Source organism: Notechis scutatus, chromosome 16, assembly GCF_049901735.1.
Source record: "Notechis scutatus isolate UNSWTSFEM ecotype Mainland chromosome 16, rNotScu1.2, whole genome shotgun sequence".
In the NCBI taxonomy this organism is placed as follows: domain Eukaryota; kingdom Metazoa; phylum Chordata; class Lepidosauria; order Squamata; family Elapidae; genus Notechis; species Notechis scutatus.
The window spans coordinates 6,731,038-6,751,069 of NC_142024.1; the positions used below are offsets into that span (position 1 = coordinate 6,731,038).

The 20,032-nt window shown below is 55.0% G+C and overlaps 1 protein-coding gene across 1 annotated transcript in view; it reads right to left on the reverse strand.

Annotated features, from left to right (window-relative positions):
- EIF4G3 (eukaryotic translation initiation factor 4 gamma 3) overlaps positions 1 to 20,032 on the reverse strand; it is a 58,940-nt gene that overhangs the window by 16,645 nt on the left and 22,263 nt on the right. The window contains 9 exon segments of the mRNA XM_087944772.1: positions 157 to 251; positions 1,790 to 2,644; positions 3,992 to 4,109; positions 6,635 to 6,757; positions 7,542 to 7,645; positions 8,339 to 8,450; positions 8,836 to 9,015; positions 14,331 to 14,363; positions 17,918 to 18,013. Of these exon segments, the coding sequence (XP_087800898.1) occupies positions 157 to 251; positions 1,790 to 2,644; positions 3,992 to 4,109; positions 6,635 to 6,757; positions 7,542 to 7,645; positions 8,339 to 8,450; positions 8,836 to 9,015; positions 14,331 to 14,363; positions 17,918 to 18,013 (1,716 nt within the window).

Below are 20,032 nucleotides of genomic sequence, written 5' to 3' on the forward strand. Positions count from 1 at the left end.
CCCAAAATCCATCATCCCTTGGTGAGAGGAAGCCCCCAGAGCGGCCTCATTCCGCATGGTGTCTTTGGGAGACGAGTGCCCCCCCCCACCTTTGGAAGTCTTGCTCCACCGGGGGCAGAGGGGCTCCCCACTCTGCTCCACCGGGCCCCCACTCACCTCAGGCTCCGCCGCCTCCAGCCCTTCCTCCTCGGCTGCCTGGCTCTGTTCTTTTGGTTTCTTCCACATCTTTGGTGCAGCTGTAGCTGTTGGGGCTGCAAAGCAGATCGGAAATAGAATCCTTTATCGAGCCAAGGGGATCGGACACACGAGGAACTTGTCTTGGTGCAAATGCTCTCGGGGTCCGTAAAAGAAAAGAGACATTCGTTAAAAGGAGTCGAGAATTAAGAAGCGGGTCTGGAGCAGGAAGGGTCTTGAGCTGACTCGAGCTCCGGAGAAAGCCACGCTGGGGCAAGCTGAGCCATGCTTCCCAGGCACTGAAATGGATAAACTTACTCTAAAGTTAAAAGAAAAGGAAGACTCAAAGTACTATACTGTAATAAAATAATATAATAGAGCAGGGGTTCCATCTTGCACTTAATACTTAGGATTTTCATCCTCCCAGATTCTCAGCCAGCAAAGCTGGCTGAGGAATTCTGGGAGTTGAAGTCCACAAGTCTTAAAGTTGCCAAGGCTGGACACCCTGCAATAGAGCCTCAGTGGCGCAGTTGTTAAGAGTGCAGTACTGCAAGCTAGTCTTACTGCAATTTGGCAGATCAAATCCCACCAGGCTCAAGGTTGACTCAGCCTTGGTGGGTCCGTCCAAGGTGGGTAAAACGAGGACCCAGATTGTTGGGGCCAATATGCTGACTCTGTGAACCGCTTAGCGAGGGCCGTAAAGCGCCGTGAAGCGGTATATAAGTCTAAGTGCTATTCCTTCCTTCCTTTCCTTCCCTCCCAGTGGTCAGAATGCAGTATTGCAGACTAACTCTGCCCACTGTCAGGAGTTTGATCCTGACCAACTGGCTCAAGGTTGACTCAGCCTTCCATCCTTCTGAGGTGAGTAAAATGAGGACCCGAATTGTTTGGGGGACAAGAGGCTGGCTCTGTAAAATGCTTCGAGAGGGCTGTAAAGCACTATAAAGCGGTAGATAGCAATAGCACTTAGACTTATATACCGCTTCGCAGTGCTTTACAGCCCACTCTTAAGCGGTTTACGGAGCCAGCATTTTGCCCCCAAGAATCTGGATCCTCCTTTTATCAACCTCGGAAGGATGGAAGGCTGAGTCAACCTTGAGCCTGGTGGGATTTGAACTGCCAAACTCTAGGCAGCTGGCTACAGAAGTAGCTTGCAGTACTGCACTCTAACCACTGCGCCACATGTAAGTCTAAGTGCTATTGCTATACAGTTGGGGAAAACTGGTACAAATGGATAAATTATAGAGATAAGCGAGTAAATAAATACGGAAGAGTTTAAAGAAGATAATTCTTGAAAAATAACCAGGAATATGAAATATGTATTGGAACAATAATGCGTATATAAGCACCATCAAATCAATTTCTATTTTTATAGTGTTTTTCGTTGAAACGCATTGTATTGTTTGTATTTATTCTTTTTTAAGGTTCAATAAAGGTATTTATTGAAAAACAAAAGATACATTCGTCGAGAATTAAGAAGGGGTCATTTCCCACCCACCCCAAAGCGGGTCTGGAGCTGACTCAAGCTGCAGAGAAAGCCACGCTGGGGTAGCTGAGCCATGCTCCCACAGGTGCCGCCCGGGAGGGAAAGGCCGAGACCCACACGCTGACCCACCTTCTTCCAGGTCTGTCTTGGCACTCGAGCCCTGGAAGTCATCCTCTTCCAAGTCCTCTTCTACTTCTTCTTCTTCTGCTTCTTCCGTCCGTCCGTCCAACTCCACTTCGTCTTTCGCATCGGGAGGGTCTTCGCTCAGAATCAGTAGGGGGGACCCCTCTCTGTCCAAATCCCCCTGGAGGCCGGGCGGAGCAGCACCCCCCGGCGGGAGAGGAGGGGAAGGCAAGCGGGGAGGAGACGGGGGAAGATGAGGGGCAGGAGCCACGGGCAGGGCAAGAGGAGAGTGGGGAGGCCTCGGAGGCAGCGAGGGGGAGCTAGGAAGAACCACCGAAGCTGCTGGCGGGGCGCATTCCACCTCCAGTTCTTCACTCGCCGGTTCCAGGGCCGGAGCCACGGCTTCCTTCGCTCCGCCGAGTTCCGGGACGTCCTCGCTGAGCGTTATCCTTTCGGGAACTCCATTGAGTTCGTTAATTAGATTAGCACTAGGAGTCTGGTGCAGGTCATCGGGGACTATCCTACAGGGCTCCTCCCGGCATCTCTCTGGGTCGGCCTCCTCCGCCAGGGGGCAACTGGGCAATTCCAGGCAGGGCCCAGCCCTGGCGAGCGGAGGAGGAGCCTCCTGTGGCGGGGAAGCCAGTTCGCACCCATCCTGCGAGCCCGGTGCAAGTGGCGACCTGCTGGGGGGCACGACTGCAAGGGAGGGGGCTCCAGCGGGACCAGGAGGCTCCAAGGAGGTCTCTGGGCAGGGGGGGGTCTCCGCAGTCAGGCCCGCTTGTTCTTTCCTCTCTCCACTCGGCTCCGGTCTGAGGGCAGGGGAAGGAGATTTTAATACTGGATCTGTTTTAGGCTTCTCTTCTGGGGAAAAGGAGAAAGGCAGAATTACAAAAGCCCAGCCCCCATCAGATCCAACGGACGCTGCCCCCCAAAGGCCCACTGGCTGCAGCTCTCCTCGGTACCCCAACCCACGATGGGGGAACCCACAGAAACGCCCCCCGCCCCCACTTCCCTGGATTCAGTTCAACCTCAGAGTGACGGGACAGGCAGGCAAACTTGCAGGCCACACTCCTGAAGGGACAGGCCACAAACCAAAAGCCAGCAATCTTTTGGCTCCCAGGTGGCAAGGGTGGCCTTCTGGAGAGAGCCACTTGGCCTGGGCAAAAGCAAGCCTCTCTAGGACAAGGAGCTCGCTGCTCTGGGGGCCAAGGCTGTTCCGAAGCTATGGCATCCCTTTCAGGTGGGCCGGGGGTTGAGGGTCACCCCAGAGACGAGCGGGAAGGACTGGCTAAGCTCTCCTTTCCCTTTAAGACTTCAAAGCCAACCCAACGAGCCAAATCGTTCTGAGCCAGGATATGCCCCCCCTCCCATGTTTGAAAGACAAACTGGAAGAGAAGCGCTAAGCAAGGGGAGGTTGATCCAACGGTGGGGAGGTGTGAGAGGAGGGGCGGGGACAAGGGTGGTCGAAGAACGTGGTGAGGCAACGGTCCTGGTTTTGGGCAGGGGGGGGTGGGGGGTGTAAGCAGCACGAAGCAGCGTCTACGTGATTTGATTTGCTTCCTGCCATTTTAAAATATATAATAAATAAATAATACCCTTCCTCTCCCGGGAGAAGACGAGGCCTGCGCGGTGAGCACAGACAGAAACCAACATAAAATTCGAACCACGAATCCAAGAGGACCGAGTCCTAGATGGCTCTACGCAAAACCCCCACCCCTCTCCATGCTCCTCCCCCCCGCCCCCAGATGGCCAAGGCAGGGCTGGGACCCTTCCCCTCATCCAAGGAAGGACTGGCAGCTCCCCTTTTCCTCACCAGAGGGCGCCAGGCTGCCAGTCCCTAAGTGCAAAACAGGCCTGGGAGCAGCTTAGCCAGGACTGGGCCAGGAGTGGGGGGGGGGGGGAGAGGGGGTGGCATGGCGGGGGGAGGTGTTTTCAGCTTCTCTTACAAGTTTGGGTACTGAAAAGAGGCCAGCTTTGGGGATAGGGCTGGGGCAGCGGCCTGTCCCACCCACTGGATTTCGGCTTCCCTACGTCCTTTTGAGTCTCTGCAAATGGGGCTCGAGGCAGCCAATCCCCTCCTGTCCTCTAGTAAGTAGAATATTTGGGGGGTGTTCAGCCTTTCTCTGCCCCCAAAGGGGTGCGGAGTGGAGAGGGGGCCGAGACCCCACCAATCTCTCTCCGACCGGGACGAGCCGTCCGTCCACCCACCTTGCTTGTGGCCGCCCGACGTCGTCGTTGCGGTGGGGCTGCTGGCAGGGAGGGGAGAGGTCTCCACAGTCCCGCAAGCCACCGGGCTGTGCTCGGGGACCTGGCTGGGCAGCTGCTGCTGAGATTTGAGGTACAAAAAAGGATGATAATGAGCGTGCGAACATAAAAACTGGCAACGTGGGAACGCAAGCAGGCAGGCAGGCAGGCGGGCGGGAGAAAAAGGGCCGGGTGAGGCAAAAAAAAGAAGAAGAAAACAAATAAATTTCAAAAAAGGAAGAAAACCAAACCGTAATATACATGGGAAAGAAAAGCACATGGGGAGGGAGGGAGGGAGGAAAGCAGGAGGAAAAAGGTGGGAAGAGAAAAAACATTACTATCGGCGGCAGCACTGAAGACGACAGCAGGGCAGAGCTCTTGGCACGTCTCGAACCCCCCGCCCTGGGCAATGGGCCTGGGTGTCAACTCATAAAACATTTCTATGCCCGTTTTATAGTTGTCAACAGAAAGTGGGGTGGGTGGGAAAAGCAGTTTGAAAGAGCAGTGCAGGGGTGCATCCCATTCGTAACTTGCAGAGATTGTAACTAGTTGGAGAGTATGATTGATGACTCTTGGCTACGGACGTGTTTCGTTGGAGAATACGAATGATGACGCACCCAAAGGGGTGGTTGGTGATGGAAACCAGGGCCAACGGCGACAGGGAATTACGTGTCTCAGAATCGGCTTCAACCAGGTCCTGCCGACAGGTTCCCTCCTAATAAATTCATTATAGGTTTCGAAGTGCGGCTCAAGGCTCATGATTTAATGCAGGGCAACTGCCAGAATCCTGACACTGGGATCCTAGGTCAGGGGAAACGGGGACCCACCCTGCCCTTATCCTTCTAACCTCCCAGAGTTCAACTGATGGGCCAATTCTCTAAAACGGCCTGGTCAGAAACGAACAAGGGTAGAATGATGTAAAACCCCAGGCAAGCTAGATAAGCCGCCAACCCACCCCACATCGCTCCTTCTCTTTGGGTTCAGAGAAGGGCATCGCCAGGGGGCTGACCTCCCCTGAGAAGCCCGTGGAATTTCCCTGCCCTTCATCGAAAGATGGGGAAGGGTCTACCAGAGGTCTGGACTGACCCACTGGATGCAGTAAGGAAAGGGGGAAGAGAGGGAGCTGTCCGCCACGGATGCTGTGGCCACGGACAGCCCCATTGCTGCAAGATCCCTGCAGCTGAACATTGTGGCTGTCCGGGGTTGTTCAGTTGTGGGCTGTGTTGTGGTCCGCTGTCGACCTGCGGAGCTGGCAGCAGAGTCAGACAGTGGGGAGGAACATGGGCCAGTCTTGGGAGTCTGGGGAGGGCTCAGTTGAGGGGTCTGAGTCTGACACAGAGATGGAGCCAGGGCCATCTGAGTTATGTGCTGACTCCGGAGCCTCCAGAATCTGGCAGCGGCAAGGCAGAAGAACAAGGGGAGCCTGTTCCCAGTGAGCGCTTGCGCAGAGCTGCCAGAAGGCAAGAACAGTTAAGACAAAAGGGGCGACTCGGGAGTAAGGCTTGGAGGTGATTGGCCCCTCCCATAAGACCTAAAGGAGGAGCAAAGGGACAGGAGCCTTTGCAGGAAGCAACTTTGTTCAATCTGGTCGACTTAAACTCTAAAGCTCTGTGTTGACTTTGTGCTCCGTTTGGCCTCGTACAGCTAATTGGCAATTTAGTTGTGGGCAGCATTTCAAGGGAGATAAAGGTGGGTGCTTATCAGCCTTATCCCGAAAGATTGTGGCACAATTTCTGTTGGCTATTCTCAAACTGTTTGGGACTCATTACGGGCTGTGAATGCACATACAGCTGTTGAAAAAAAAAAAACAAAGGTTTTGGGGGAACAGCGTGTGATTGTTACTGTCTCGGGGAGCCTGGGTCAGAACAGGTAGAGGGAGAGACAGGGCGGGGCTGCTGCTCCTTTAGAGACCCCCGAAGCTTTCCAGGTGGGAAGCGTACATAGATCAAATCCATTCCTTTCCAGCCCCACAATTGCCGCACCCACAAGGGCCCAGAAGACAGCCTTGCAAAGCTCTGAAAGACAAAGAACTGCAGGCAAGTCCTCGACGTACAACAGTACATTTAGCGACCGCTCGGAGTCACGTCGTCGCTGAGAAAATGCCTGGTGACCGTTTCTCACACGTACGACTGTGGCAGCACCCCCGTGGTCACACAATGAAAATTCAGGTTTGGCAACCGTCTCGAGATTTGTCACAGTTGTAGCATCCCAAGGGTGGGGGTCGGGGGTAAGAAAAGGGTGTGTGTCACATGATCCCCTTGGGCGGCCTTTGGACAAGCAAAGTCCAATGGGGGAGGGAGCCGGATTCGCTTAACGGCCGTGTCGCTAGCTTAACGGCTGCAGCGATTCACTTAACAACGGTGGCAAGGAAGGTTGTCAGATGGAGCAGAATTCTCTGAACAACGGTCTCCGTTGGCAATGGAAATTTTGGGCTCAACTGTGGTCGTAAGTCGAGGAACTACTTATACTGGAGACCCCAATCTCTCTCTCTTTAGGACAGCAGAGGCACAGCAGGAGCTACTAAGCAGACCTTCCAAAACCCCATGTTTGCAATGCGGATTGCTCTGGAGAAAGGAGAGGGGGGGGAGAAGAGGAGGGGCTGTTTACCTGGGGCGGCGTAGGGGTCGAGGTGGGCCGGACAGCAGGAGGCGTGGGGTTCCTGCTCCCTCCACCGGACATAATTTCTTCCGTTATGTCTCTTCCCCCTTGATTCGGATCCCGGATGCGGATCTGGCCCGAAAAAAACAAGGAAGCCACTGAGTCCTTTCTACTCGGGAGGCCAAGCCTAACCCAGTTTGGCACCGTTGAAGATGCCCAGGCAGTAGAGATCACCCTCAGATGCCCTCCACCGAAGAGCTAAACACCCTGCCATTCCCTGTACCATCAAAAAGTTAGAATAGCCGAGTTGGAAGGGACCTTGGAGGTCTTCTAGTCCAACCCCCTGCCTAGGCAGGAAACCCTACACCATTTCAGACAAATGGTTACCTAACCTCTTCTTAAAAACTTCCAGTGTTGGAGCATTCACAGCTTCTGGAGGCAAGTTGTTCCACTGATTAATTGTTCTAACTGTCTGGAAATTCCTTCTTAGTTCTGGGTTGCTTCTCCTCTTGATGAGTTTCCACCCATTGTCCTGCCTTCAGGTGCTTTGGAGAATAGCTTGACTCCCTCTTCTTTGTGGCAAACCCCTGAGATATTGGTTTCCTGTTCTTCTAAACAATAGCCCTTAGACTTATATACCGCTTCACAGGGCTTTTACAGCCCTCTCTAAGTGGTTTGCGGAGTCAGCCTCTTGCCCCCTCCCCAAACAATCTGGGTCCTCGTTTTACCGACCTCGGAAGGACAGAAGGCTGAATCAACCTTGAGCCTGGTGAGGATCGAGCTGCCGAAATGCAGTGAGGTGCTTGATGCCAACCCTCAGGGACGCTGCCTCCAGCAGCCGAGATTGGCCTTTTGGCCGGTCAACCGCTCCAGCCATGGGAAGCCCCACCCACCATCACCACCGGAGGACGCTTACCGTCTTCTTCTCCCGCTTGGTGGGTGGGAGCGGCTGTTGTTGAGGGGTAGGCACTATGATGGGCGCTGACGGGTACACCGGCTGGCTCGGATAGAAAGGGGCTCCTGGAACGGAAGAGAAGAAGAAGAAGAAGGAGGGAGAAGGAGAAGGAGAAGAAGAAGGAGGAGAGGAGGAGGAGGAGGAGGAGGAGGAGGAGGAGGAGAAGGAGGAGGGAGGAGGAGGGAGGAGGGGGAGGGAGGAGGAGGAGGAGGAGGAGAAGAAGGAGAAGAAGAAGAAGAAGAAGAAGAAGAAGAAGAAGAAGAAGAAGGAGAAGAGAAGAGAGGAAGGAGAAGGAGAAGAAGGAGGAGAAAGAGAAGAGGAGGAGGAGGAGGAGGAGGAGGAAGGAGGGGAGGAGGAAGAAGAGAAGAAGAAGAGAAGAAGAAGAGAAGAAGGAAGAAGAAGAAGAAGAAGAGAAGGAGAAGGAGAAGGAGAAGGAGGAGAAGGAGAAGGAGGAGAGGGAGAGGAGGAGGAGGAGGGAGGAGGAGGAGGAGGAGGAGAGAGAAGAGAGAAGAAGAAGAAGAAGAAGAAGGAGAAGAAGAAGAAGAAGAAGAAGAAGAAGAAGAAGAAGAAGAAGAAGAAGAAGAAGAAGAAGAAGAAGAAGAAGAAGAAGAAGACCACATCTGGCTGGGTCTGAACGGAGCCATTTTTCGGGCCAGCCAACCCTTTCCGAGCCGGGAGTCCCCAAGGCTGGACAGATGCGCGAAGGGGAGGGGAAAAGGGGACCAGAAACAGCCTCTTTCGCTAAGGGAACGTCTTACCATAGGCATTGGGGAATTCTCCAGGCCCCGGTCCTGGATAAAGGGGCCAGGCCCTGGGGCTGAACAGGATACTGCTGGGGGGGCCCACGTAAGGAGAACCGCTGTGCCGATACTGCGGGAGGAAAGGCATCGGGCATGAGGACACAACAGGTGAGAAAGGAGAAAATACTCCTCCCTCCCTCGGGAGGATGCAAAGCAGGAAAGCATGAGAGAAGGCAAAACCTGCCTTCGCTGAACCGCCCCCTAATCCTCCTCCTTCAGAAGCAGCCAGGAAAACGCAGCCCTCTCCCTGCCAGGAGCGCTAAGGGCTTGCGATGCCCACCTGGTGAAGCCACCTGCTGTGGGGCTTTTACAAGGGCGGCATCCCCGGCCAAAAACTGGCAAAGGCAGGGAGGGGGAGGAAGGACGCCCACAGCACAGATACCTCCCCACTCACTCACACACACACACACACACACACACACCGGGCCCAGCAGAAGGGGCTGCGGCCCCCTTACCTGTGGAATACAGTACTGGGGCCCCTGAGGCATCGGGTAGGGCATCGGGAGGTGGTTGACCATCATGATGTGTTGATTGGCCTGATAGACAGCCGTAGGGGTTTGTGCGCCTGGGCGGAGGGAGGGGCTGCTGTTCTGGATCGTAGCTCGAGGGGGCTGGATTTGAGGCCTCTGGAAAAACTGGGGAAAAGAGGGGGTGGGGTGGGAGGGAGGGAAGGCAAGCAAGGAACCCGGTGGGTTTAGTGGATCACTGGCACCTTTCTCCCGATGGAAAGCTAGGCAGCCCTTGCTCGAGAAGGCCCCCCGCGTCCCTGAAGCAGCGGGAACGAAGCAGAACCCAGAACCGAACCCTCTTGGCACAGCCAGCCAGGGGCAGGAGGCAGTTGGGACCTTCTCCGAGGTGACCCAGAGGAGGTGCCGGTCCTAACCTCGTGAACAAAGATATAAAAAGGGTGGCAGCCTGCCTTTCACTTGATGTCTCATCCCCGTTTCCCCCAGGCCGACCGGTGGGAGCTCTGGTTTTAAGATGGCACTTTTAACTTGTAGGCTCTTATGTCTCTCGCGTTTGTGTGTGTGTGAGCGCGCAAAGTGCAAGCATTAAAATACCCAACCGTTAAATGAGGGTGGTGACCAAAGAGGCAGTTGGGGCCATGCAGAGCCAGTAGGGAAAGTTTACCTGGATCGGTCTGAATCCTCCCTTCAACAACGAAGCAGCAGGAAATAAAAAGAAAGCCGGTGGAACAGCTGAACGGTCAACTCCTGGGGAGGGAGGGAGGGGGCCAGCATGCAACGGAGGACCCCGCCCCCCCCCCGCCGCCCTCGGCCTGGCCAGCTAACCTCCAAGGCACCAAGGGCATCACCCTGGACGGAGCTGCCTGCCCGCCAGGCGCCAACATGATCTGTTCCAGGAGGAGCCAGGCGGCAACCTCCTGGGGCTGCCTGGGTTGCCTCTCCCTCCTTCCTGGGATTTCCGCTTCTACCGCAGGGCGGCAGCCCCAGGTATGTGAGGGCATCAAGTCCTACTCAGGGGCTGCTGGCAGGGAGGAAGGATTTCCATTTCCCAGGCCTGGGCTGCCTTGGGAGACACCCCCAACCCCAGAGCGCATGGCAGAACGGAGAGCAACCAGGCGCGCCAAACATCGGATTGGCTTGTGACAAGAATGAGAATAACAGAGTTGGAAGGGACCTTGGAGGTCTTCTAGTCCAACCCCTTGCTTAGGCAAGAAACCGTACACCCCTTCAGACAAAGGGTTGTCCAATCCCTTCTTAAAAGCCTCCAGTGTTGGAGCATTCACAACTTCTGGAGGCAGGTTGTTCCACTGATTAATTGTTCTCACAGTCAGGAAATTCCTCCTTAGTTCTAAGTTGCTTCTCTCCTTGATTAGTTTCCACCCATTGCTTCTTGTCTCTCTCTCTCTCTCTAGCTTGACTCCCTCTTCTTTGGGGCAGCCCCTGAGATATTGGAAGACTGCTATCATGTCACCCCTGGACCTTCTTTTCATCAGACTAGACAAAACCATTCTTCGTATGTTTTATCCTCCAGTCCCTTAATCATCTTTGTTGCTCTTCTCTGCACTCTTTCTAGAATCTCAACATCCTTTTTTTACAGTGTGTGTGTGGGGGGGTGGGGGGGGCAGAGAGCCCTCCATACAGGGCACTTTCAGCCCAAACAGAGGCCAGCCTGGGACCCGGGAAAGGGCCTCAAGGCGCCAGTTCCCACTTCACCTTTCTTGGAGAAGCAGCGGTGTTCACACACACACACACACACACACCCTGAGGAGGGTGGATAGGACAGGAGCCACACAATCAGTGATCCTTGGGACTCACTCTCCACCCCCCACTCCAGCATCCAGGGTCCTGCGCTGCCAATCAGGGATTAATAGAGACCTGGTTGAGAAAATGCCACCAGGGCCCAGCATTAACCCTGGCGCAACCACTCCTGAGTCATGGGAGGGCAAAAGAGGGCAGGAGCATCTTTTAATAGCAATAGCACATCTGCACCACTTTATATAGTGCTTTGCGGCCGTCTCTAAGCGGTTCACAGAGTCAGCCTCTTGCCCCCAACAACCTGGGTCCTCGTTTGACCAACTTTGGAAGGATGGGAGGCTGAGTCGACCTTGAGCCGGTCAGGATCGAACTGATGGCAGTGGGCAGAGTTTGCCTGCAATATCCTATTCTAACCACAGGGAGGGAGGGAAGGAAGGAAAATAGCAACAGGACTTACATACCGCTTCACAGTGCCTTACAGCTCTCTCTAAGCGGTTGACAGAGTCAGCCTCTTTGCCCCCAACAATCTGGGTCCTCGTTTTACTCACCTCGGAAGGATGGAAGGCTGAGCCAACCTTGAACCTGGTGGCATTCGAACTGCCAAATTGCAGGCAGCAGGCAGTCAGCAGAAGTAGCCTGCAGTACTGCACTCTAACCACTGCGCCACTTCTCCTTTTTGCTGCTTTTCTTTGAGACGCTGTCCTGCCCAGGCCAGGAGAGAGCTGGGCACCTTAGCTGCCCCTAGAAAGCTCCGCTCCGCTCTATGGAAACACGGAAGCCGAAAAATATACACTTCCGCCTGTTTCCCTCACCTAGCACTCACCTGTTGGCCCGTCTAATACAGGTAGTCCTTGACTTACAATTAGGGGGGGGGGGAAAGCAACCGATGACTATTTTTCATGCTTACGACGGTTGCAACATCCCTATGGGATTAAAATCCAGGTACTTGGCAACTGACTCCAATTTACGACGGTCGCAGGGGTCACGATAATCCCCCTTTGGGCGGCCGTCCGACCCAAGCAAAGTCAAACAAGAGAAGCCGGATTGACTTTAACGACCGTGTGAGTCCCTGAATAACTGGAAAGGTCGCCAAACAGGGCAAACCTCACAGAACCAACGTCTCGCTTAGCAGCAGTGATTTTTGAGTCGTAAGTTGAGGAAAGAACAGGAGAGGAAGACCATTGTTCCCCTTGCTCTGCCCAACACGACAAGGCCGGGATAGCATCTCCACTGCAGGATGCGTCCACCCCAGCCGCTGACCGGTCGGCTGGAGCTCAAGCCAAGGGAGAGCTGCGGGAGACCCGCAGATCTGGCAGAGGTCTTCGCCCGACCCCTCTAAGCCTGTGGGGAAGCAGCCGTTTTAGGCTTCCCCCCCATCTCTTGTCACCCACAATCGTTCATTCTTTCCCCTGCCCACGGTTGTTTCTTAACAGCTTTGTGTTGCGCGCCCTGATGTGCAAGCAGGCATGCTAGTTCCGTGATGGTGAACCTATAGCACGCGGGCCACAGGTGGCACACGGAGCCATTTGTGCTGGCGCGCGAGCTGTAGGCAAACTTACTGCACATGCATGCGCCTCGCAGCTGATTTTCAGCGGGTTTGAGGCCTTTTTCGGCCTCCCAGAAGCTCGAGGAAGGCTTCTGCAGGCTGAAAACTAGCCCCGTTTGGTCACTTCCTGTTTTTTCCGACAGTACCGGAAGTGACGAAACGGGGCTAGTTTTCGACCTGCAAAGCCTGCAGAAGCCTTCTGGGAGGCTGAAAGGCCTCAAACTGGCCGAAAATCAGCCGTGAGGTGCAGTGTAGGTAAGGGGGCCGCGGGGTGGGGTGGGGGGTTGGGATCGCGTGCGCATGCGTAGGGGGTGGGCGCGCGCACTGCTTTCTGGGTGTTGGCACACGGCGCGAGCATGCAAGCGCTGCACAATTTTTGGCACAGGAGCCCCCAAAGGTTAGCCATCACTGTGCTAGTTGCCTGCGAGGGGTTTGCAGAAGGATGGCTCAGCACCAATGTCACGGCAGGCGCCACCCAAGTAGAAGCCGGGGACACGGAAGGGTAATGAGCGAAAGGCCCTGGGAGGGGAGGACAGGCAAGACAGCATCCATCAAACCGACCCAAAGTTTTATGGGCTTATTGGGGAGGGAGGGGGAGGTGTCAAATGACAAGATGATCCCACAAGCGATGCAACGTCTGTGCTCGCATCAGATGAGGGACATGGGTCCGTAATGGCAGCCCTGGGTCTGATGACCTCGCTGCTCCAAAAGCCACCGCTTTTGGCCTCCCGGGAGTCCGCTTGCGGTCCGGAGATCCTGACAACAGCGCCGGGCATCTTCCATGACGGCCGGCACATTCATCAGCACTTGGCAGGTGGCATCTCTTCTGATCCACTCTCCACTAACGTCCAGTTCTGGGACCAGACTGCCTTTCATTATTTCTAGCTGCATCTTTTAATTTCATTGCGTCCAGGTGCCATACAACGTATGGCACGGTAACCTCTGCATATAATTCATCAAGCGCATTAAGCAGATGTGCGTCTCGTCTTTTTGGTCCAGGGAAAGAGCCCTCAGGGGGTCAGGAGGCAGGCTTCCCTATCAGTCCAGATCTGTGACTCTCCGCCCACCCCCAGAGAGGGGGGGGTGGGGGCTCAGCCAACAGCCTCAACCTACAACGGCCTAAGTGGTCCTTTTCTAATCCTCAACGACACAGAAGTGGGGCCATAGAGAGGGAGAGGAGAAAGGAGAAGCCCCTCTCTCTTCTCATCTCTCTCCCCCTCCCTCTCTCCTCTCCTTCGTTCTCTCTCCTCTCTTCCTCCCATCCTCTCCCTCCCCCTCCTTTTCTCATCTCTCCCCCTCTCTTCTCCTTCTTTCCCCCTCCCTTGTTCCCTCTCTCCTCTTCCTCCCACCCTCCCTCCCTCTTCTTCCCCCCCTTCCGCTCTCTTTTCTCATCTCTCTCCCCCTCCCTCTCTCCTTTCTCTCCTTCTCTCCTCTCCTTTTCCCCTTCCCTTGTTCCCTCTCTCTCCCTTCCTCCCTCCCTCCCTTCTCTCTTTAGCCAAGTGGCAACCCTGACCCTCCTGGGTGACACCCATGGAACCCCAATATTAAGTGTTAAGTAGAAAGAGGTGACCCGAGTTAAACCGTGCCGGGTCACACAATCCTCACCACTTTTTAGCATCCTCGCCGTGAGACTCGCGGACGCTCGGCTCAGGCCAGAAACCCCAACTTCGGGTGACATTTTGCCTATCAGGTTTGCCGGTCTCAGGCTCCGTTCAGACCAGGGCTCTGCCCTCCTAACTGCAATTCAGCAGCGCCACTGGCTGCATCTCTTCTGTATTAGACACAACCCCTCCCACACACACCCCAAAATCCGCAGGTATAAATCCTGATTTTACACAAGGGGGAGGAAGCGGTAGTGGGTTGAGGGGGGGGGTCAGGTCTCCCCACTCCACAGACTGGGAAACCCTCCCCCTATCCTCTCAAAGGGTCGAGTAAGCACCAAGAGCGCTGAGACCACCCTCTTCAGGCCAAGCGGAAGAGGAATGTTTGGGGGGGGGGTTTGTCCAGAAAAGCAACAGAATTAGTAGCAGTTGGAAAGGGGGGGCGCCCAGAGCTTCCCCAAGAACATCCTTGAGAATTAGCGGGAGGATGCCAGAATGCCCCTCCCCTTCCACCCCCCCACCAGTCTGCAGCAGAGGGAGAAAGAGGGAGAGAGGAGGGGAGGTCAAGGATGGTACCGTACCTGGTGGTGGGCAGGTCGAGGCCCGGCTGCGAACTGAGGAGAAGCGGGAGAAACAAAAACACACAAAAAAAGGGAAGGCACAGAGAGTCAGAAACACCACAAAAGGCAAAAATGTCACACTCTATGCCAATGAAACCCATGGAGGGGGGGGGGATGCATAAATGACAGATGAGGAAATAAAGAGCACTACAACAGAAGCACAGCTGCAGGACACGGAGGGAGGGAGGGAGGGGCACGGCTGACCCCGGCTGACCCACGCCCCCCCTCCACAACTTGGGTGAACCTGTGGCCAAGACAGGGAGTTGTCCAGCCCTGGGAGAGCCCACCCCACTGGTGCGTGGGGGGCAATCAAGCTGAGTGTTCCCAAGGGATCCCCTCCCCTCCCAGGCACAGCAGCAACTGGGGTCTGAACGTGGAGGGAGGGGACAGGACAGGCCTGCCCCGCCCTGCCCTTGGCTTCAATTTGAACAGCCCGGCCTGTCGGTCAGCGGCTACCCATCCAAAGAGCGGCCATCTTTCCTTGCCGGCCCTTCGTCCCTGAGCCACGGGAGGAGTCGCCTCCTCCTCCTCTCCGGCACCATCTCGGCACAACCGCTGGCCGTGAAAAGCACCAGGGAGTGATGGAAGTTGACGGGGGTCACACATCTGTCTTCTCTCTCCTTTTTTTGAGGGGAGGGGCACTAAGTCTTTCCTGACTGCCTCTTTTTTTAATTGTTCTTGCCTGTTGCGGGCTAGGGGGGGGTGCTTGAAATAAATCCAGAGTAGCTGCAGACGGGACCATCTCGGGAGAAAAAAAAATTGCCTCCACCTTTGTTCTCTGTACAACTGCAATGATAATTTATCTGCCCAAATCCTACGGAGGAGGCTGGAGAGGAGAGAGCGCCAGCAGGCAACAAGGCCACTTCCTCTTCCTGGAGGGGGCGCTCTGAAGGCCCCCAGGATTGGAGGAGATAAGGGCCAGCCTTACCCAGCCACCCCCTACACCTCCAGCAAACGGCACCTCCTGCCCGCCCAGCCTTTTCCTCTCCATTCAGATACGCGCAACGCAAGCTTTCTCCAGCACTCGGACCTGGTTAGATCCACACAGGAAGGGCCTCACCCCCCCCGCTGCCTTTGCAAAGCCTTCTGGGAAACCTGAAGATGCTAAGCTACGCAAAGAGCAACTCGAGCCACAACTTTAGGGAAAGAAACCACCCAGCCTAGCTTCTTCCTGCTGGCTGCCCTCAGCTACTGGCCACCTCTTCCTCCGGAGCTGTAAGCAACACAACAAACTGTAGTCACTGGAGATTTCAAGGGTTCATTTCCTAAGGGGAGACCGGTGTGTGTGTGTGTGTGTGTGTGTGTCAATCAGGCTCCCAGTGTCACCTACTGGAGGCTAGGATGTAGTTGGGAAGGGGGGGGGCTCCAACGCTTAAGGAACGTTCCAACAATTGGGAACTGCCCTTCACTGCCCCAGCTGAGTGGTTTGGCAACTCTGGTCAAATGGCCGTAAAAGAGCAATAGCCCTTGGACATACCGCTTCGCAGTGCTTTTACAGCCCTCTCTAAGCGGTTTAACAGAGTCAGCCTATGGCCCCCAACAATTTGGGCTCCTCGTTTTACCGACCTCGGAAGGACGGAAGGCTGAGCCAACCTTGAGCCTGGTGGGATTCGAACTGCAAAATTGCAGGCAGCCGGCAGTCAGCAGAAATAGCCTGCAGTACTGCACTCTAACCACTACGTCACCGTGGCACGTACAAACTGGCAGGCCAGGCCTGCCACGAGCTGGCACTACGTGGCGAGACGAGGGTTTGGACGGGCCTGTGGTATCCAGGAGGTGCCACCGTGGCCCCGTGGCCCCCAAAGGGGAAGAAAGTCTTGTGCTGCTGCCCTTCATTTACCCAGCAGGGGAATGGACACAAGGCCACCAGCTGTGACCCCTGCCCGCCCCTCAGCACCACCTGTGGATGGGGCAGGATTTGGGGTGGGGTGGGGGGCCTTGGAGGGGGTGAGAAACCAATGCAACCAAACCCAGAACAGAATGCAAGAGGGATTGGAGAGCAGCCAAAATTGCATTTGTTTTGGACTTGTGGAAGGGGGGAATGAAATGTTACGTGAGCAAGTTTTTAGTCATGGGGTGGCAATGAGAGGCAACAGATGGCAAGAAAAATTGCACACAGGGTAGTATTTTAGGGGGAAATTGTTCATGACCACAGAAAAATGGCTGACCACTTTTAGAGGCAGCTTCTACGCCCGGGATCTTCTCCGGGATCTGCGCTTTGAGGGGCTGCCGATCCGAGAGTTGCCAATTTTGCCTCGATCGGCGCGATTCAAAGACACACGTGCACCCCCGCAACCTCCCAGCCAGGGTTAGAAAAACGCCGTTGAGCCTTTTTGGGGGCAGCTGGTTCGAGTTGGCAACCCTGTCTGTCTCCAGGTCTCCCTGCCTTGAGAGTTAACGGGCCTCTGAGCCTGCCGGGGGTCAGGAAGAGCCAACCTGGGCCGGACGTTAAATGCCCCAAAAGGAAAATCAGGGCTTTTCTGTAGATCAGTCAACAATGGGGGGGAGGAAATTAAAAAAAAAAAGGTGGGTGGGTGGGTGGGGGGACAGAATGGAAGCAGTGCCGTGGGCACGACTGACTGACTCGTCTGCACGAAGGAGTACAGTTTGTCATATTGCTTACAAGGTAGTATTTTATCCAGCCTCTTCCTGCCAAGGACCTGTAAACTGGACTCTGTTCCAAAACCTTCCTCCGCTTCCAGGGGCCAAGGCAAGGGATGGGCACAGCTCTGCTGGGCTGTCAAGAAAACTAATTTAGAGAGGCACCCCTGGGGGCAGGTCAGCCCCTTTCCTCTAGCCCGCCACCGATCCTTAACTTTGCTCACTTCTTTAACAAGTCCTCCAAGACTGGCTCTCCAGAGATCAAGACTGGGGGGGTGGTGTGAGTGAGTCGGTGTGGGAGGCTGGCTTAAGGAAGCATCAGCTGGAGGGCGGGGTGTGTGTGTGTGTTTGTTTGCCCCTCCCTACCTTGAAGCCAGACAGGCAGCTGGAAGCAAAGGGCACAGAGCTTCTCCATCCCAAAGGCTCTGTGTGTGTGTGTGTGTGTGTGTGTGTGTGAGAGAGAGAGAGAGAGACGAGGAAGGGCAGAGGATGGACAGCTAGCTGTCATTTTTTGAAAGGCACAGCCTCATGGTTGCAAAATGGCCAAGGATCACCAGGGACGTAGGGGCAGGGCGGTGGCACAAGCTCCTCTGGCAACAGACCACACACCATTTGCAGAAACCCTAAAGGTGCCCGGAGAAAAGGAAGGCAGGGGGTGGGGAGGAGGGGAGGAGGTGTCGCATTTACACTGCAGCGTAGACAACGAGGAACACAAGAGACAGGGGCAGAAATGCACTGGGGAGCTGGGGGTGGGGGAAGAGGAGCAGGGCTCCAAGGAGCGGAGTCTTGGGTCCTTCCCCCCATTCTCCCAAATGACAGTGAAGCAGGGACTCTTCTGCCCGCAGCAGCAGCTGCCGTGCCAGAGGGGAGGCGAGAAGAGGCCGGGCCTCCCCCCTGTTGGGACTGAAAAAAGGGCCGCGCTGAGCCGAGAGGGGCGGTCTTCTTACCGGAGAGCGGGTCTGAGGCTGCGTGCTCATCGCCTGAGGGGCCTGGGGGTACACCAGCGTAGTGGGCGCTGCGTTCTGTCCCGTGGGGTATGGAGCCTGCCGCAGAAAAGAGAAAGCAACGTTGGCAAAGGGACGGAGCCGGGATTTCCTTCCACCCCATCCCCACGAGGACTCTTGACTGGCCCCTAGCCGCCTCCCAGTCCCCTGGGCAGCTCTCCCCCCTGGTTCCCAACAGAGCCTGGGCACGAAAGAGGGAGAAGTTCCATCGGAAAGCAGTAAAGGAAGGGTCTTGCAATCCCCTGGGCAGGCTTACTTTCCTAAAAGCTGCTCTTCCCGGAGAGTCCTCCAGGCAAGTGGAGATCACTCGTTGGCCCTTCTCGCCTTGATGTCCCTGGGCTGGCGGGCTGGCTGGCTGGCCTGCCTCCCCGTCTCAAGCATGCCCTGGCACCACATTCGACGTTAAGAGGGGAGGAATCTTAGGACGGTAAGAGGGGAGATCCCCCCCACATGCACCTCAAACAGACAAGAGATCCGGGAGCCAACTCTTCCAAGAACGGCTAAGGCAAGGGTCTCCAAACTTGGCAAGTTTTAAGGCTTGTGGGACTTCAACTCCCAGGGTTCCTGAGCTAACGTGGCTGGAGGAGGAGGAATTCTGGGAGTTGAAGTCCGCAAGTCTTAAAGCTGTCAAGCTTGAAGACCCCTGATCTACAGTACCTATCTTCTATCTTTCTATCTCTCTATCTCTCATCCATCTCTCTCTCTCTATCTATCTATCTATCTATCTATCTATCTATCTATCTATCTATCTATCTATCTATCTATCTATCTATCCATCTATCCATCCATCATCTAACTCTATCTGTCTGTCTGTCTGTCTGTCTGTCATCTACCTAATCCAAGGGTCTCCAAACTTGGCAAGTTTAAGACTTGTGGACTTCAACTCCCAGGATTCCTGAGCTAACATGGCTGGAGGAGGAGGAATTCTGGGAGTTGAAGTCCACAAGTCTCAGAACTGTCAAGTTTGAAGATGCCTGAGCTAGGACAAACGAGAGCAAGAACCAGGGAGCATAAAAGCGCCTAAATGTTTTCATATTTGCGGAGACTCGAATTCTGCCACACCCGAGGCTGTGATGCTGAGCATGGAGTCTCTTATCCTGGGCCATTCCCGTGCACGAAGCCATTAACCGTTCGACTTGAGGCCTCATACCGTTCTTTGGGAAGGCTCAATAAACCCAAACGCTCATCCGATCCCACTTTGCCTTGACTATATCAACAAGCGGTTAATGCATCTCTGGGCAGAAACCAATTTGACTGAGCTGTCATCTCTTGCCCTGAAAGCAGAAGCCAATTTAGCTGTTGCCGTCAAGGAGTGGGCAGGAAATCCTCGTTTAAACCGAGGGCGCCGACTAAGGGGGAGCCCTGTGCTGCACTCAAGGGGAGGGCAGGAAGAAAACTTTCAACGTCTCTAAGCCGGGCTAGTCTGCTCTGGTCTCAAAAAGCAGGAAGCAGGCAGAAGCAGCTAACCCTGGTTTGTTCGTTTCCCCCAGAGCAGCAACCCTGAATGTTGGCAGCTCTTCGAAACGTTCCCCATTTTTTGACCCTCCTCTTTTGCAAACTGGTCATCAAAACAGAGGACAGGAAGTCGGGGTTGCAAAAAGAAGCTGGTGGCACCTGAAGGCTGGCAAGTCCACGGAAGGAATGCCTCAGCTTCCCAGGAATGCTCTCGCCACAAAGCCTTCCTCCGGCCCTCTCTTAGCCTTGTCCAGCCAAAGAGCAAAGAACTATTTTTATCGGCCTTGCCAAACTAGTTGATACCCACTAGGCCTGCTGTGCAACAAGATCTCCATGCTCCTTGATGGGCTGGAAATAAACCAGACATAACTCTGTTGCATCACTCTGTGTGTGTGTGTGTCTGTGTGTGTGTGTGTGACAAAATGCTGAGTCACAGGCAGCTCTTTCGTTTCCAAATCTCAACAGCACCAGCGTCATGGAAATACCCACGCTCTAGGGTGCCAGAAGTCCCCCGGCCCTGCCAAGCATCGCCCAACAGCAGTAGCACTTAAGATTTATATACCCTCTTCGCAGCCCTAAGCGGTTTACAGAATCAGCCTATTG